The sequence below is a fragment of the Pipistrellus kuhlii genome, unplaced genomic scaffold (assembly GCF_014108245.1).
Source record: "Pipistrellus kuhlii isolate mPipKuh1 unplaced genomic scaffold, mPipKuh1.p scaffold_m20_p_6, whole genome shotgun sequence".
NCBI lineage: Eukaryota > Metazoa > Chordata > Mammalia > Chiroptera > Vespertilionidae > Pipistrellus > Pipistrellus kuhlii.
Window position 1 is genome coordinate 54,753,851 of NW_023425562.1, and position 19,378 is coordinate 54,773,228.

A 19,378-nucleotide genomic window follows, 5' to 3' on the forward strand; every position below is an offset into this window, starting at 1 on the left:
TAAATGAGGGAGCCTTGGGAGGTGGTAAATGCAAAGTCATTTGCTCCCAGACCCTGAAGGGTGGATGACAATAAGAGAAGGAAGGAGGGGCTGATCAGACAAAGGGAGGGCAGGGTCTGGTTGGGCTGTAACTGCCACTTTTAGCAAATATCACCGGAACTCTAGAACCATGAAGCCAGGCCTGGGATGAGGGTGGAGGCAGAGATAGCTTGCTCTGTATTAGGAATGAGAGCACATCAGAACGTGCTGTCTCCAGGGCCTACTAGGCAGAAGGTGCTCAGTGACTCAGTGAGTGAGGCAATGCCAGGAGGCCAGGATGTGAGCAGGAACTTCCCAAGTCCTTCCAAATTAGCAAGAGGTAAGCCTGGAGCAAGGAATTCCTTTCCTGTCATTCCTTTTCCATCTATTACATCCTAGGCTGAGTCTCAGGTTCCCATTCTTCGTGAATGGGAGACTTCGAGGTCTGAAATCACCAAAGCAGAATTTCAGAGCTGGCCGAAGCCGGTTTGGCTCAGTGGTAGAGCGTCGGTCTGTGGACTGAAAGGTCCCAGGTTCGATTCCGGTCAAGGGCATGTACATTGGTTGCGGGCACATCCCCGGTAGGGGGTGTGCAAGAGGCAAACTGGTCGATGTTTCTCTCTCATCGACATTTCTAGCTCTCTATCTCTCTCCCTTCCTCTCTGTAAAAAAATCAATTAAAAAATATATATATATATACATACACACACACACACACACACACACACACACACACATATATATATATATATAAAAGAATTTCAGAGCTGAAGGAAGCAGAGACACATCTGGTCCACCCTGTCCACAATTTCAGCCATGACTGTGTTGACATTATCTCTGTAAAAGACATTTGGGCAAAAACCTGAAGAAGATAAATCAGTCATGCAGATAACTGAAGGGAGAATGTTCCAGGCACAGGACAAGACATGTCCAAAGGCAGGAGCATAGCAGGCATGTTTTAGAAGTAGTTAGGAAGTCAGGGTGGCTGGTTCAAATGGACAGGAAGTAAACCATCAGGAGATGCAACCAGAGGCATTCTGGAGAAGGATGCAGACCATCTAGGCCTAGATTCTAGGCCATTAGAAGGACTTTAATTTTTACTCTGAATGAAGTGGGAGTCCTGGGAGGGTTTTGAACATTGATTTACTCTCTGCTTTTAAGGAAATAACTCTAGTTGCTGTAGTGAAAACAGAAGGAAGGAGAACAACATTGGAAATCAATTACTAGCCTGTTGCATTGTAGTTGTGAGAAACTGGAAACCACCTAAGTGTCCATACACAAGGGGTTACTTCAATAACCTGACTATAGAATGGAATACTTAGCTAAGCATCTGTTCAAAAGAGTCCCATAGATCTGGACCAACAAGGAGTTTTCTTTGAGATACATTTTTGAGTTAAAAAACAAATTACTGCCCTAGCTGGTTTGGCTCAGAGCATCAGCTTTTGGACTGAAGGGTTCAATTCCAGTCAAGGGCACATGCCCAGGTTGCGGGCTCAATCCTCAGTATGGGGTGTGCAGGAGGCAGCTGATCAATGATTTTCTCTCATCGATGTTTCTATCTCTCTCCCTCTCCCTTCCTCTCTGAAATCAATACAAAAATTAAAATAAAAAACAAATGAATGATTGATATAAATCAGCAATTTTCAACCTTCTTCATCTCATGGCATGCAGAAATTAATTACTGAAATTCTGTGGCACACCAAAAATATATATATTTTGACAAAAAAATAGGTATGATTTTGATTTATTTGCACACTGGATGACTATTATTGTGTTGGCTGTTGTCATTTTTTTATTTGGCAATCTTAGGGAAAAGAGTTCACTGCCTCTAACTAAATAGTTAAGTATTGTCTTAAAAGTTCTTGTGACACACCAGTTGAAAATTGCTAATATAAATGCAGTGTGAACCCATTTTTTTTTAATATACAAAACAATGCTCCATTTTCCTCATGGGTCTGTGTAAGTAATAACATCTGGCACTTATTATATGCCAGGCACTGTTTGAAGTACTTTACACATATTAATTCATTTCATATTCACAGTAACCCTAGGGTAGAAAATGCTATCATTCCCATTTTATAGCTGGAGGAAATTGAAGCCCAGAAAGGGTAGACAACATCTACATGGCACAGCCAGGATCTGCACCCAAGAAAGTCAGCTGTAGAGGCCAAACCCCAGTTTTGCTCAGTGGTTAGAGCATCAGCCTGTGTACTGAAGGGTCCTGGGCTCAGTTCTGGTCAAGATCACATGCCCGGGTCGCGGGCTTGATCCCCAGTGGAAGGTGTGCAGGAGGCAGCAGATCAATTATTCTCTCTTCATCACTGATGTTTCTACCCTGTTTCCCCGAAAATAAGACAGTGTCTTATATTACAGTAATTTTTGCTCCCAAAGATGCACTAGGTCTTATTTTCAGGGGATGTCTTATTTTTCCATGAAGAAGAATACTGTACACATTTATTGTTAAATGAAAATAAAGGAAATTTAATTACCTGTATACGGTACGGTAGTACGGTAGTTGTCAACACAAACCAGACAAACTGTGAATCCTACAGTATCAAGAATTTACTCATTTATTCAATGACAATCATGTCATCATCTTCTGGAAACATCATCATAACAATCCAATTCCTGAATTTCCTGGTGAATTTCTTGTGACTCCATTTCTTTCAGAATCAGTGGACCAAATCTCTCATGTTTAGCAATAGCATTCTGAGACAGAGCCTAGGTGGGGCCTTATTTTCGGGGGATGCCTTATATTTCACTCAGAAGGAAACCTGTAAGTAGGTCTTATTTTCAGAGGATGTTTTATTTTCGGGGAAACATGGTATCTCTCCCTCTCCCTTCCTCTCTGAAATAAATAAATAAATAAATAAATAAATAAATAAAATTTTAAAAAAGCAGAGTTCTGGCCGGTATGGCTATATGGTTTCAATTTGCAGTCAAGGGCTCATACCTGGATTGCAAGTTTGATCCTCAGCCCTAGGAGGCAACCAATCAACGTGTCTTTCTCACATCAATGTTTTTTCTCTCTCTCTCTTTCCCTCTCTCTCTCTCTCTTTCTCTCTCTCTCTCTCTCTCTCTCTCTCTCTCTCTCTCTCCCCCCAAACTCCTCCTTCAACAACAACAACAACAACAAAAAAGTAAATCATGTCCTACCCCAGTTTAAAACATTCTCATGGAACATAATAGAAAGTTCAGAAATTGATCCAAATAAATGGGAATGTATTATAAGGGAGACATTTCAAATGATTGAGAAAATATGGTAATATTAGTATAACAGGGTAGTTATTTGCCAAAAAAAAAAAAAAATTTGGATGCTGGACTCACACCATACACCAAAATGAATGGAACAAGGATTTAAATATAAAATATAAAAACTAGAAGAAAACAGAATTATTTTTATAATATTGAACTAGAAAAGGTCTTTCTAAGAATGATACAGAGCCTGAAAGCCATAAAGGACAAGAACAATAAATTAAAATACACATAAAAAAAATTCTCCTTGGTAATATATATATATATATATATATATATATATATATATATATATATATATATAACCCTAATATACAAATAGAACGGCAGAACACCAAACAACTGGTCACTATGGCATGTGCTGACCACCAGGGGGCACATGCATAACATGGCAGGCATTGGCAGCAGGCAGCAGAGAGTGGAAGATGGCTGAATAGTGAAGCAGGTGAGTGGGGGCACCAAACCAAGGTGGGGCACCAGCTGTCATTGGAATGAGCCTCTGGTAGTTACTGAAAATTCTTTGCTCCTGTGGGCTGTGGTCCTGCTGGGACTCACACCTGCTGCCGGTGCCAGCCCCACTCACACCCACTGCCGGTGTCGTCAGCGGGGGGGCACGTGGTGACTGCTGGCCCCGATTGCCCTTCAGGAGCAGGGGGAGATGGAGAAATCCGGAGGGGCGATCGGGGCCAGCAGCCACCACTCACCCCCTCTGATGGCACTGGCCCCACTAGCACCTGTAGCTGGCACCAGAGCTGCAGCTCACACCCACTGCCAGTGCACAGTGCCAGTTTCAACCGCTCAGCGCTGTCAGTGAGGGCAAGTGGCAGCTGCCAGCCCCAATCACCCCTGAGGGCTTCTCCACCTCCCCCTGCTCCTGGGGTATTATTGGGGCAGCTGCCGCCACTCGCCCCTGCTGCTGGCGCCCGCCCCAGTTGCTCCATGCTGTCAGCAGGTGAGAGCAGGACAGGTGCCATCAATGCGTGGGAACAGTGGTGGTGGGAGCAGGGCTGCCAGAAGAGGGAGGACCGGGCCGGGGCTGTGGTAGGAAGAATGGGGGCGGGGGGGCTCACAGCCCACAGTTCCTTTCAAGGTGCACAAATTCATGCACTGGGCCCCTAGTAAATAATACATTAGGAAAATATTTACAACTTATATTTAGAAAGGATAAAAATTTCTATAAATCAATGAGAAAAAAAGTTCAACAGAAAGACCAACTGAAGAAAGGGCAATTGAAATAAACAAAGAATTCACCAGAACAAGACTCCCCTAAAAAAAGACTCATAAATATGAGTCAATTTTATTCTTACTAAAAAGAAATAAAAAATAAAAGCACATCTTGGTTTTTATCTTTTTTAAAATATATTTTTTTATTGATTTCAGAGAGGAAGGAAGAGGGAGAGAGAGATAGAAACATCAATGATGAGAGAGAATCATTGATCGGCTGCCTCCTGCACATCCCCTACTGGGGATCAAGCCTGCAATCTGGGCGTGTGTCCTTGACCAGAATTGAACTAGGGACCTTTCAGTCTGTAGGCTCTATCCACTGAACCAAACCGGCTAGGGCAGTTTTTGGTGTTTTTTGAAAAATATATATTTTATTGGTTTTTCACAAAGAGAAAGGGAGAGAGATAGAAACATCAATGAGAAACATCAATCAGCTACCTCCTGCACACCCTCCACTGGGAATGTGCCCGCAAGCGAGGTACATGCCCTTGACCGGAATTGAACCTGGGACCTTTCAGTCCAAATGGTGACGCTCTATCCATTGAGCCAAACCGGTTTTGGCAAGGGCAGTTTTTAATCTATCTTATTGGCAAGGATAAAAAGGTTTCATAACACATTGTGTCGTTCAGGATGTGAGGAAATTGGCACATTCATTGATGGTAGGACACACTGGTACCACCGCTGTGGAGACCGCCTTGCCAATATCGATTAAAATAAAGCGAAAACAAATCCATATACTCACTTGCTGATAATTCCATTCCCAGGAATTTACCTAACAGATAAACTCCCACGTATGCAAAATAACAAGTGGACAAGTTATAACATTGTTTGGGAAGAAAGAGATTGGAAACTACCTAAGTGTTCCCAAATAGGGGATTGAGCAAGTAAATTATGACATCTTTATAATGTTGTTAACTTAAAAAAATTGAGGCAGATCCAAAATGTAGAGCACAGTGAAAAAAGCAAGATGTGAAAGTATTTGTGTAAAACATTTATACATATAAACTAGAGGCCGGGTGCATGAAATTTGTGCACCAGGGTGGGGGAATCCCCTCAGCCCAACCTGTACCCTCTCTAATACTGGACCCCTCAGAGGATGCCTGACCCCTGGACTGCTGGCTCCTAATTGTCACCTGCCTGCCTGGTCACCCCTAACTGCCCCCACCCTGCCAGCTTGATAGCCCCTCACTGCCTCTGTGTGCCGGCCTGATCACCCCTAATTACTCCACCCCTAATTACCCTGCCAGCCTGGTTGCTCCTAACTGCCCCTCCCCTGCCAGCCTGTCACCCCTTACTGGCCTCCCTCCTCCCCGCCAGCCTAGTTGCCCTCAACTGCCCCTTTCTGCCAGACTGATCGCTCCTAACTACTCCCCATGCCAACCTGGTCACCTCTAACTGCCCTCCTGCTGGCCTAGTCCCCCCTCACTGCCCCCCTGCCAGCCTAACCGCCCCCAACTGTGCCCCCACTGGCCTAGTCGCCTCTTATTGCCCGCCTCCTGCTGGCCTGGTCGCCCCCAACTGCTCCCCTCTGCTAGCCTGGTCACCCCAACTGGCCCTCACCCCCCAGCCTGGTTGCCTGCAACTGTCCCCCACCAGCCTGGTTGCCCCATGCAGCCTGCTTGTTCAGTCGTTTGGTCATCCCTCACTAACCCCCCTGATGGCCTGGTTATGGGCAGCCGTCTTTGTGAGGGTGCGAGGGTCGATTTGCATATTACCTTTTTATTATATAGGATTTGCTTGTGCATACAGTGACAATCTCTGAAAGACTACAGAGATAAAAGTGAACCTCTATAAGGGGAACTGGGGATTGGAAAGTAGGGTGAGAAGAGGACTTACTTTTTAATCTATGCTTTTTGGTATATTTTTAATATCCCATTTTCCTGTATACCTAATTTTTAAAAAATATTTTATTGATTTTTTTTTACAGAGAGGAAGGGAGGGAGATAGAGAGTTAGAAACATCGATGAGAGGGAAACATCGATCAGCTGCCTCCTGCACACCTCCTACTGGGGATGTGCCTGCAACCAAGGTACATGCCCTTGACCAGAATCGAACCTGGAACCCTTAAGTCTGCAGGCTGATGCTTATCCACTGAGCCAAATCGGTTAGGGCTCTAATTTTTAACCAATTAAATTTACACTAGAGGGCATCCCTAGTCACCTTACATAAACAGTTGCTGAATAAATGCTTCTCTCCCTCAGTGGGCAGTGCTTACATTCTTAATACCCAGTCTAAGTAGCAACTCTCCCTTCACCCTCTTTATTACAGTACCCTGACTTTTTCTTCCTAGCCCTAGTCACTATTTGAAATTACCTTGTTTGTATATTTTCTTAGTTGTTTACTGTCTCTCTCTATCTAAAGGGTTTAAAAGGTCAGGGACGTGTCTTGTTCCCAATTTTGTCTTTAGCAACCCAAACAATACTACCCTGTTTCCCTGAAAATAAGACAGTGTCTTATATTAATTTTTGCTCCCAAAGATGCAGTAGGTCTTATTTTCAGGGGATGTCTTATTTTTCCATGAAGAAGAATACTGTACACATTTATTGTTAAATGAAAATAAAGGAAATTTAATTCCTGTATACGGTACGGTAGTACGGTAGTTGTCAACACAAACCAGACAAACTGTGAATCCTACAGTATCAAGAATTTACTCATTTATTCAATGACAATCATGTCATCATCTTCTGGAAACATCATCATAACAATCCAATTCCTGAATTTCCTGGTGAATTTCTTGTGACTCCATTTCTTTCAGAATCAGTGGACCAAATCTCTCATGTTTAGCCTGGGGGGGGGGGAGCCTTATTTTCAGGGGGATGCCTTATATTTCACTCAGAAGGAAACCTGTAAGTAGGTCTTATTTTCGGAGGATGTCTTATTTTCGGGGAAACACGGTACATTTGATGAATTCATAAAGCATATACTCTGGACCATACACTATTCTACGGACTTTACAAATAATAACTTTTATTTGTTATTTTTATTTATTAATAAGAGAGAGAGAAAACACATCGATTTATTGTTCCACTAACTTATGCATTCATTGATTGATCCTTGAATGTGCTCTGACCTTTCAGCCAACTCCCAACGTTGGCGCATCAGGACAATAATCTAACCATCTAAACTACCGGTGTGTGTGGAGGAGGGGAGGGAGACAGGGCAAATATCAATTATTTTAATACTCACAGTAACTCAGTGATGGAGGTTGATTTTCACTCATTTTACAGTTAAGAAAATTGAGGCACAGGATTGTTGAATAACTTGACTAACTGGAGTTGGAATCCTAAACTTAATGTTCTTAGCCACACGAAATGCTTTTTCGATATATAAGCTGACAGGTAGATGAAAATGACTAAATGAATGAATGAATGGAAATAGGAATGTAAACGTTGGTTTTTTTCCTCGTCCTTGGTTCCCGAGATCTACCGCAAGGGGGCGCTCTCTTCCAGGTCTTGACGCCAGTCCTCAAGGCGTGCACTCCCTTTGCGTCTCGGGCTCGCGCGCGCTGCCTCGGCACCGGAAGTGACTGAGCTTGCAAGTTCTCCCGGTCTCTTCAGGGGAAACTGAGGCCGGCTCGTTCGGAAGAGAAAGAGGGAGCCATCAGCAAGGTAGGCCGGCCCGGGTCAGCGGCGCGGAACCCGGCCGCCAGGAGCCCTCGCATCTGGAAACGACCTGGTCGACGCAGGGGGAATGTGGCCCCCCACGGCTCGCGGGGCTCACAGGTGAGAGCACCGCCTCCCCTGTGTGTGGCAGGCCTTGCGCCCAATGGGAGCCCTCGCCGTCCCGCTTCCGTGCCGACGGGGCTCTCTGATTGGTCCTGGGGGCGGGCCGCCGGGGACGAGACCCCCTTCTCCCAGAAAGGTCTAGGGGGCGCCCCTGAGGGAGAGCGGTTGCTTAGTAACTGGGCGGTGGCCCCGCGGGTACCCGGCCCCGGGCGCGGGAGGAGCCGTGGGGCCGCAGCCCACCCACCTCGGCTCCGGAGAGGTGCAGCCCCCGACCCCCCAGCCCTGCCGGGAGGGGGGCGCCAGGAAGCCGCCGGGATCCCGGCTCCGGGAAAACGTGGTCTCCGCTGTGGGGTCCTCGAGCAGGCCTGACCCTGTCCCTGCCCGGAGCGGCCCGGCGCTCACCCGCACCCGCACCCTCACCCGGCTTTGTGCGGGCGCCGGCGGCCATTGTGCCGGTGCGGGAAATGGAGGGCCCGGCAGCCCCCTGCCGCCGCCGCCGCCGCCGCCGCGCCCAGGGCCTTGGGGGGATTCAGAGGCGACCGGCGGCGTTTCTGGGGGGTCCCCGGGCCTCAGCCTCCCGGAAAGGCCCGGCGGCGGCGTTTCCGAAGTCAGACCTCAGAGGCCAGGCGGTTTCCCCTTCCCTCCGCCCCTCCTCGAAGCCCTGAGCCCCATTGAGGGAAGTCCTTGCCGGGGGTTTCGGAAGCCTCCACCCGGGGTCGGTACTTAAATAGAAACAACAACAACAACATCAACAGAAAGCCCTAGAGCCCGCGCCGCCGCCTCCGGGAGAGTTCTCCCGGCTCCCAGTAGGAGGCAGCGAGCGGGGAGCGTGCGGAGCGAGCGAGGGGGCTGGACTGCCGGTGCGGAGGCCGCCCTCATTCTGGGCGATGGAGGAGGAAGCGAGCGCGGCGGCGGCTCCCGGGCTTCCTAATTCCTGCGTCGCCCTCCGGACGCGCAGCCGGCGGCTCGCATGATCCCTCCGGCCGCAGCCGGTTTCTTTTCTTTTTCTTCTTTCTTTTTTTTCTTTTCTTTTTTTTTTTTTGATCGCTGCCCGTGAGGCCGGCTGAGTTACCGGCATCCCGGCAGCCACCTCCTCCTCCCCGGCCCCATGGTACAAAAGATCGTCCGGGGACTGCACCTGCCTGCCTGTAGCCTGGGACGCATTTGAATGTAGGTGGAGCGGGGGTGGAGGGGATGGGGGGCCGACAGCTTCGGGGAAGAGGAGGTGGCCGGGGTTTGGGGGGGCGGGGGTGTGGGGGGGAAGAGGCCGGTGTGATGATGGTTCAGAGACTGACTGCTTGCTGGTGCTTTCCATTTGACTTGATGGAAGTCTTTTGAGAAGCTAGTCTCAGACCTCCCTAAGAACCACAAAGAAACCGGTTGTGGTTATCTGGAGGAGGTGGAATGCGATGCTGTGGGTTAGATGGCTTGCATATTAATTTTTATTTATTTTATTTTTTTCCCCTTCCTGAAGCTCTTTCTCTCCCTTCAGAACCTTATCTCGGCCCCGGATCTCAGAAGGCAACCACTAGCCCGAGACCAGACTCGGTGAGTGGAGCAGGTGTTCCGGACAATGGACTGGTGGAGCCCATCCCTATTATAAAAATGTCTCAGAGCAACCGGGAACTGGTGGTTGACTTTCTCTCCTACAAGCTCTCCCAGAAGGGATACAGCTGGAGTCAGTTTAGCGAAGTGGAAGAGAACAGAACTGAGGCCCCAGAGGGGACTGAAGCAGAGGTGGACACCCCCAGCGCCATCAATGGCAACCCGTCCTGGCACCCGGTGGACAGCCCTGCGGTGAACGGAGCCACCGGCCACAGCAGCCGCCTGGACGCCCGGGAGGCGATTCCCATGGCGGCCGTGAAGCAGGCGCTGCGGGAGGCGGGCGATGAGTTTGAACTGAGGTACCGGCGGGCGTTCAGTGACCTGACATCCCAGCTCCACATCACCCCGGGGACCGCGTATCAGAGCTTTGAGCAAGTCGTGAACGAACTCTTCCGGGATGGGGTGAACTGGGGTCGCATCGTGGCCTTTTTCTCGTTCGGTGGGGCACTGTGCGTGGAGAGTGTGGACAAGGAGATGCAGGTATTGGTGAGTCGGATTGCAACTTGGATGGCCACTTACCTGAATGACCACCTAGAGCCTTGGATCCAGGAGAACGGAGGCTGGGTAAGGACCACGCCCCCTCCTTGTGTGTCCCTTTTCCTTGGCCTCCGCTCAGAGAGATCTCATCGGCCTTTCCCCGTATCTCTTCCTGTTGTGCTGGATGGTTACTGGACGTGTTGTTAAGGAGACATGAACTGGTCTCAGCACTGCAAAAGGTTATCAGTTCTAAAAGAACAGATGACCTAGTTCCTGAAGGACGGGGCATTTTTCATCCTGGTCACCCTCATGACCCCACTCCTTCATGCCTGTGCTCCAGTTCCTCGGTGGAGGAAATCATAGCCTGTTCATGTGAGAGTGGGAAGTTAGTCCAGTGTTCCCCTCACCCTGACATAGTGGCTCACCACCCAAAGGGGTGATGGGTATAAGGCCTAGAGAAGGTAGTATCAGTGACCCATAAGCCCCTCCATGCTTACCTCTCTCGGGGATGTCAAGTCTATTCTGGGCTTCCCTCCCCCACATCAAATTCTCTTTATTTTAAAGTTTGCATACCTGATATTCTCTCAGAAAAAGGCAAGGCCAGGCAGAGTTCCCACTGGCGTGGATGGCTGAGGATTGCCTGGTTTTAGGGGCAGTGGCCAGTTGTGTTTGTGCTGCACCCCTGCGTTCGTTTGCTCTAACGCGTGCAACTTTCTACATGGTTGGCCTGCTTCCTGAGCTCTTGCAGTGTCACACATTAAGCCTGAACTTTGTACTTCACTACCTAGGGTCGGTTGGGGAGCTCCAGCTGTTCTGCCTATTGCTTTCCGGCCAGGGCCCTGGGGCCTCTTCACCGAGCACTGTTGCTGGCAAAGCAAGAACTGAGTCTGTGGGGCTTAGGGACATCAAGATTCAGTGACTGACTTCAGAATCAAACGGACATGGGTGTGAGTCCCAGCACTGTCACTTACCTAGCTGTGTGACAATGGACAGACCAGTTTACCTTGAGCTTCAGTTTCTTCCGCTAAAAAAATGTGGCAAGCCCTCCTTGCCTTGCAGGGTATTGTAATCTTGGAGCTAATATGAGCACAGTGACTGACACCAACACGTTTGCTGTAGCAGTTGGGGCTAGGAGGCATGCCTCATTGCTTTCCTAGGAGAGAGAATTCTTTTGCTTGTCACCAAACCAGGATGGGACAGTGGTGGGAAATTCTGTATCGGTGGTCATTGTAGGCAATTTTTGCTATTCTACAGTGACCTAAGTCCTATTTTCGTGCTATCTCCCTGCCTAGGGGAGGTGGGGGCTTAGGAGAGGTATTATGTTCCTTCAGAATACCCCTAAAATTGAGCAAGCTGTGCAAAATAAGTCATCTATTGAAGAAACTAAGATTTAAGGGGCCATGCACCATGGACTCAGGAATGTCAAGAATGCAATTATCCATAGGCTGGGCCTAGGGCGTGGCAGGCACTTCAGTTTACGAATGAGCAGAGACCTCTGAGTTTGCTCTGGAACCCCACCCCCTTTCTTATTTCCTATTTCTTTGCAACTTCATCAACTCTTCCCACTGCCAGTACTTGTACGAGGAAAAGAGATAAGTCAATAAGGTCAGATGATTGGGGTGGGCTTGGGGGAGGTAAAGGAGAGGGCTCCCTGAGCTAAGGCTGACCAGACTTGAAAGCCATTCTGTAAATGAACTCCCTGGGGGGATAAATGATTAAATAGTTCCTGTTGGTTTGTTCAATGACCTCTCATTCCCCCCTGCTTTGATTCTCTTTGGGGGCAAATATTTGTTCAGCTGATTACCGGAGGGACAGGATTCCAAAGCTTCATTCAGACACACCCTCTGAAGCATCTCTAGGTAGACTTGGGCCTTTTGCCAACTTTGCATGACTGTTGTCTTTGGCCAGTGGTCCTATTAACAGGTAGGTTGTTGCCAGCTATTAACAAAAGGCAATCTGGGAGAGTTGCCTGGTCTACCAGCCAGCCTCTGCAGAGGGCTACCTGGACCAGAGATGCCAGTCATCAGTGTTGCATGTGAAAAGAGGTTTTAGACACAGCAGCACTGGGCAAGTTCATTAGACAGCCACTGGATTGAAATTCCATTTTGCTCACTGCTCAAGAATTACCAGAGCCCGTTGGACGACATACCATATACCTCTTCCTTTTGGTGAACAGAGGGGATGTGTGCAGATGAGCCAGTTATGTCAGAACTATTTCTAGGCATGCATTTTCCCTGAGGCCAGAAGGAATTGACTCAAGATCTTTTTATTTTCTTTTTTTGAAATATATTTTTATTGATTTTAGAGAGAAAGAGAGAGGAAAGAGAGATAGAAACATCAATGATGAGAAAGAATCATTGATCAGCTGCCTCCTGGGGATTGAGCCCACAACTTGGGCATGTGCCCTTGACCGGAATCGAACCCAGGACCCTTCAGTTCTCAGGTTGATGCTCTATCCACTGAACCAAACTGGCCAGGGTGACTCAGGATCTTTTGGGTGGAAGGTTCCTGCCCACTTTCCTCTCAGGTACCATTTGGTTTGAGCTGCACCGACTGGCTGCTACAGTGGCATCTCATAACCTCCCAGGAGGATGTGGCTGGAGGGGGATCCATGAGTATAGGAGTTATGGGTTGTTTCATCCTTGGGTATTCTCTAAATTTAACATCCCTACAGGAAAAGGAAAGGAAACGAGCCTTTGATGGAGTATATATTATGTTCAAGGCATTGTCTTAGGTCTTTTACTTATGCAGCTATAATTATTGAGCATCTACTATGACACATACACTGTTTTAGATGCTGGCCTCAAGCTAGACACGGAACCTTTCCTCATGGAAATGACATGCTATTTTATGTATTACACACAATAACCTTTAAGGTAGGTAGGTTTATTCCCAGTTTACCTGTGAAGCTGAGTGACTTGGCCCCAGGTGCCCCACCGCCAGTTAAGTGACTGAATGAGAAGTTACACATAGGTTGGCCTGAATCCAAAGTCTAAAACTCTTTCCATCCATATCAGGTTCTCCAAGGAATAATAAAGTGACTAGCACAGAAAGCCAGATGCTGTTGGGCTGAGTAAAACATGCCTGCGGAGGTAGGTGCTCACTCTGGGCTGTGATCTTGGCATTGTTTAGTAGCTGCGGGAAGAACAGTGCCTTTATTGGCAGTAGCAGTTCCCAAAGGCAAGTACGTAGACTCAGATTCTTGCCCTGGTAAACTCAAGTGGGTATCAGGAGTTTGCCCAGTCAGAGTGGGCTTCCTGTTAATTTTTTCATTGTTAAGACCCTCTCAGGCCCTCCCAATAGATAAGAATTGTGCATGCGGGAAGAAGGGATGCTCCAAGGACTGGAATTCCAGACTCATAGCCACATCACTGCTTGCTTGCTTAGGGTCACCTCGCAAGATGCTGAACCTGTTTGTCTCTTGTTCATCCATCTCTCCCTGTAAAATGCAGTAATGATAGCCACCTACCATAGCTTGACTCTAGTAAAGGATCTAGAACAAAGGCCCTTCCTGGGCCTTAATTGTAGGGTGGAAGCACCCCTTTTGAATAGACTACCTGCCTCAGAAGACTGAATAGTTTACCTGCCTGAGAAGACTGAACTTTGCCCCCAGAGTTTCTGAGGAAACAAAGTCAGCCCCAAGATGTTCACCCAAAATGGTATATGTAATGTGACCTTCCCTAGAGGGACAGAGTGTTACTGGGGCTTTCCAGTGTTAATGTGGACAGTTATGGTTGAGGACCCTGGTGGGCTAAGACATTTTGGGATTGCTGTCCCTGGGAAACCCCACAGCTAGATGGAAGCACCATTGCTGAGAGCAGTGAGGTGTGAGGGGGAGAATACATAATTTGGTCTTTTCCAGTCTGCGTGGCTGTGGTCTTCTGCTTTCTGTATGCTTCTTCTTGTCTGGTCTGGCTTCTTCTGTATAGAAAATGTCTGCTCAGACACCTCAGAGACCTTTGCAGATCATAGCAGCTGCTACAGCTCTGTGGTTTTGGGGAAACCCCATTAGAAACCCCAAACGTGGAAATTTTTAGTAATCTCATTCAGGTCCCAAAGTGAGATAGAAGTGTTTCAGGGGCTCCCCCTCAGAGCACCCAGTTCTTGTGGATGTACACTTGAGGTTGCTGTTAGAACTCTGTCACCATCACTGGGTTTTCTAGACTTCCTAGAACAAATTTCCACATTAGCCCCATGGCACCCTTCCAACTTCTGATATAAAAATACCCAGGTATTTTTTCAGGGATCCCCAGCAGAACCCAGAGGGTTCCCTCGACTTTTGTGTGGGCCGTCACCCCGTCACCTGATTTGTTTGGGCTGCAGGAAGGAGCAGTTGTTAGCTCTCTCTTCCCAAACAGGTTCCTGTCCTGAGGGCAGTGGGCTTGAGTGTCCTCTTCTATGCCCAGCAGCCTTGGCTTTTCCAGCACCCTCAGCCTTTCTGTATGGGCTTTCTTTCAGTAACTGTGTAGGGCTTTTTGGGGGGTAGCATGGTTAGTTTAGGAGTAATTTTCAGTGAGCTGCTCTTCTACAGCAACATAATCTCCTACTACAGTAATTAGCAGGGTCTTGTCCCTAGCCCAACCTCCAACCTAATTCCATGGAGTCTTCCCCAAGGACTCCATCTCTTTTCTTTGAAGAAGTCACTCTGCTCCTAGATCTGCTTCTTTTCTGTTCCTCCAGCCGCAGTCTGCCTTCCCCATTCTCAGCTGGCAGACTCGAGTCACACAATCCCACTGGGTCTTTTTGTTTAGCCTGGGGAAGAGAAGACCCAGGAGAATATGATCACCAGTTTCAAATATCTGAAGGAAGAGGGGCTAAGCCTTTTTAAAAAATCAGTAGGGTACCCAGCAGAACTTGCATTAATGAGAGGAAAAGAGCAGTGGTAGAATTTAAATTAGTGTAAATAAGACATTTCTAAAATTTACCAAGTCTCTTATCAGGTTTAGAAACTTCTTGAGTGTCCTAATCAATACTTGTTTTTTCCATACTTATTTCCTGAGCACTGAACAGAGGTCTTAGGCTGAGATGCCAAATCAATTCCTGAAGAAACAGATATATATTAAACCAGAATAATAGTAATGGAAACTGCCCTTTACCTGATCATTTATTTACTCATTGATCCAAACAGTCTTTATCAAACTCCTACTGTATGCCAGGCTGTCCTAGGTACCAGAGGTACAACATTAAATAAAACAAATTTTCTGTCCTTGTGGAGCTTACATTCAAGTGGGGAGAGACAGACAATAAACATGTAATTACATATATATGTGTATATATATCATATATTAGGTGTTAGTAAGTGCTAGGAAGAAAATAAAACAGGTTGAGGCCTAGGGCATACCTAGCAAGGGAAGTGGGGCTGCAATTTTAAGAGTGGTTAGGGAAGGCGTCACCAAAAGTTAGTATTTGAGCCAAGACCTGAAGAAGATGCAGTAGTGGACGATACCTGCATAAAAGTTTTCTAAGGAGAGAAAATGGGCTCAGGAGTGAGTATGCTTGGCATGTTCAAGGTTTAGCAAGAAGGTTAAGCAGCTAGAGAAGAAACATTGGGACGGGTGGTAAGAGGTGACAGTGCAGCGTGGTTGAGATTGAGTGGGGGAGAGGTAGTCGGAGGTCAGATCACATGGGACATTACAGACTTTGATGAGGACTTAGTTTTGGTTAAATGAGAGAGGCCAGGTGAAATGATTTGAATTCTTCAAGGGTGGCCACTGGGAGCCCAGTGAAGAGGCTGGTGCAACTGTCAGGTGAAAAAACTAGTGGCTTGGATCAGGAGGTAGAGGTGGAAGTGGTGAAAAGGGACTGAAAAATAAGACCAAGCTTACACATATTGATGGGTCCACTTAGAGGTCACAGAATGAGGACTAAATGAGTTAGATGTTCTTCAGGGATCATTCTCCGATTGTGGTATCCTGAATCATCCTCCTCCATTGCTACAATATCTCTGTCTGAATAACTGTCACATGTCTGTCACATCTAGCTGTGTGACCTTGGGCCAGCTCCTTGGATTTCCTGAGCCTTAGGACAAATAATACCTGGCTTAAAAGGTCATGGCAAAGACCTAATGAGGTGTGCCTAAGATGCATAGATCCTGGCACATATTGGTGTTGTAGTTATTCTTTGCCACAGAACTCATGTCAGAGACCTATTCACAGACTCTTCAGTATCCAGCCTCCCTTTTTTGGATGCAGTAGTGACCCTCAGGGCAGACATGCCTTACCAGTGTTCCTGTCAGAACAGGAGCACCATAGGGTTCCTGTGCCATGTAGTACAAGCCCTGGTCTAGAGTCAGGATAGGAACCCAGTTGTACTCTCAATCTGCTCCAACTCACCATCTCACCTTGTAGGGACTTTGTCTCATTCTTATCTTCATCTGTAAGATGGAGGGTCGAAGTAGATAGTCTAGGAATCCTGGTTCACACTGGCCTAAGGCCTGAGGCAGATTCTTCCAGTATTACATTTCACGTTAGTTTTGTTTTTAGGATGGCTCTTTTCTGTTAGAAACTGCAGTGCTTTAACTGCAAAAGTTAACTAATCTCAGTATCAATAATAGGGAAATTTATCACTGACCCCACACTAATAATACTCCAGATTCATGTAGCACTTTAGTGCTTAGCATTTAAAAAAATATATACTTTATTAATTTTTTACAGAGAGGAGGAGAGAGGGATAGAGAGTTAGAAACATCGATGAGAGAGAATCATGGATCAGCTGCCTCTTACACACCCCCTACTGGGGATGTGCCCGTAACCAAGGTACATGCCCTTGACCGGAATCGAACCCGGGACCTTTCAGTCCACAGGCCTACGCTCTATCCACTGAGCCAAACCGGTTTTGGCAGTGCTTAGCATTTTCATATCCACCTTGTTTTTTGTTTTTGTTTTTGTTTTTATGTTCATGGCCACCCAGGGTGGTGAGCCAGAGGGAAATCTGGCTGAGAAAGATGAAGCAGCTTGCCGGAAGTTACATCAGGAGGAAGATGCAGGGTTGGGCCTTTCAAATCAGGACTTGACCACTTACTTGCTATGGGACCTTGAGCAAGTCTTTTAACTTGTAAATGGCTATGATGGTGCCTTTTTCAGAAGATGCAGTGCGTTAGTTCCAGTCTTAAGGTTCTCAGAGTGGTGACTATTAGGATCAGCCAGCGGCAAACAACAGCTGCATCCTACGGCTTCCTCAATCACATCATCTGGCTTCCCATTTACTACATATTGATTTTTGCAAATAATTTTTTTGTGCGGAAAGAAACTAGCTTTGGAACCATTGCTACTTGGTTTCATCCCTGATGAGACTCTCAGGGCAAGCTGGAGCCTTACAACTCGCTCTAAGCTACATGGCTTTTTGGGCAGACTCCAGAGCTCCCCTCGGAACTAGAGGTTTTTCTCTTGCTCTTCAGGAAATGCCATTGCCATGACTTCCATGGACTGCTTCCTGTCCCAACCCAGCAGCCAGATTCCTGCTGGCGAGAGTATGGAAACTGGAAAGTAATGTCCCTGAAGTCTCCCCCTCCACAAACTACTTTTTTTGGATGTGTCCCTCCCTTTCCTCTTGTCAGTTACTTTGCTTCCTCCCCTTCACCCTTCACCCAGCTTCTCTCTCTGGCCTCTGATCATTCTTTAAAGATTTAGAAAGTGCATTTCTACTTTGTACTATCAGACCTTTCTCCCAGCCCCATAATGGGGGATTGGTCAGAACTCCTGGGTTCTCTCCATGGCTCCTTCACTCAGTAGCAGTTCCAATCTTGGACTTCCCCCTAGAGGGACATTTAGCCTGTCACTTGCAGTGGCTCATGCTATCCATTAACCCTGAGTTCCCCCAGTACCTCCCTTGCCCCGCCTCATCACTCCCCCTTCCCCCCTCCACAGGATGGAGTCTCCTAAGAGAGATCTTAGAGGTCTGTCACATATAAATCTTGCCTCTTGGAGATTGATGACAGAGGGTAGAGTGAAGTGGAGCCTGTCCCCCTCCCCTGCCCCACTCCACCCAGCACCTTTCAGGAAGCTAGGTTGAAAACCTTGTTGGACAATCATCTGAGGCTGGGGGATATAGCTTGGGAGGGGATTGGAACGCACTCAACTATGCCTCAGATCCTTTGTTCTGCTCTTGAAAGGGAAACATTGCCCTCCCTCCTCCCTGGCCACACACACGTGCCTTTGTTCCCCTGAGTCAGGCGGCTGGGAACACAGTGTCCCTTCCAAGGAGCCTGACTTGCCTCCCCAGAGGCTGGCCTCCTGGTCAGTGGGACAGGCATTTTTTGCTCAGGAGCCTCCAAGCTCAGGTCCTTTCCGTGGAAGCTTTTCTCTCAGAGGGTAAGAACTTGCCCAGAAATGGCTTCCTAGGAACTTCTCAAAATATTCCCTGTGATGCCGATGTCCCAGTCTCTCCTCCTTATTCTACTTGGTGATTAATATTATTGTTAACATCACTATTAATAGCACCTAACATTTATCAAGTGCTTACTCTATGCCAAGCATTGTTCTAGTGCTTTACATGTATTAATTTATTCCATTCGCAAGACAACACCCTGAAGTTGGTACTATTATTATCCCCATTTACAAATGAGGAAACTGAGGTACAGGCAGGTTGAGCAGCTTATGCAAGGTAGCACCGTTAGTAAGTGGCAAAGCCTGGGAGGATAGCCTCCAAGCTCCCGCCTTTAAACATTGTACTGTGCCCCCTACCCGAGCTGTACCTGTGTCAGGGTGATCATTGGCATTTATCCGGTGCTCACTGTGTGGCAGGCCAACACCTCTGTGCTGTTATTTCGAAATCTTATCATTATAGGACACAGATTTGGAAGGACTCAGTTAGCAGGAGACAGAGTCTGTCCTTGAAACCAATTCTGTCTTACTCCAAAGCCTATGCTATCTCTAATTCTTAAAAAGCCAACCACGTAGGTGGTGGTGTCTTCATTTTATGGTTGTGAACACTGAGGCTTAGTGAACAGTGACGTGTTCAGGGCCTCATCGGCTAGTGCCAGGAGGACCTGGGATTCAAACTCCAGGTGTTTGACTTCATCCTTTACCGCCTGATTGTCTGGAGATAATTGCTTTTTATGTGCATGATAATACCTT

At 47.3% G+C, this 19,378-nt stretch overlaps 1 protein-coding gene across 11 annotated transcripts in view; it reads left to right on the plus strand.

Annotated features, from left to right (window-relative positions):
* Positions 1 to 8,073: 8,073 nt before the first annotated feature.
* The window catches only part of BCL2L1 (BCL2 like 1), a 46,446-nt gene continuing 35,141 nt past the window's right edge, over positions 8,074 to 19,378 (plus strand). Inside the window, exons 1-4 of one of the 11 annotated variants that reach the window (XM_045574542.1) lie at positions 8,074 to 8,219; positions 9,697 to 10,391; positions 16,008 to 16,051; positions 19,089 to 19,197. In XM_045574542.1, the coding sequence (XP_045430498.1) occupies positions 9,828 to 10,391; positions 16,008 to 16,051; positions 19,089 to 19,185 (705 nt within the window). In that variant the 5' untranslated portion in view covers positions 8,074 to 8,219; positions 9,697 to 9,827 and the 3' untranslated portion in view covers positions 19,186 to 19,197. Of the gene's footprint in view, positions 8,220 to 9,246; positions 9,393 to 9,696; positions 10,392 to 16,007; positions 16,052 to 19,088; positions 19,198 to 19,378 lie in introns of those variants that run through there. The other 10 variants (XM_045574538.1, XM_045574539.1, XM_036417557.2 and 7 more) reach the window with 10 other exon arrangements.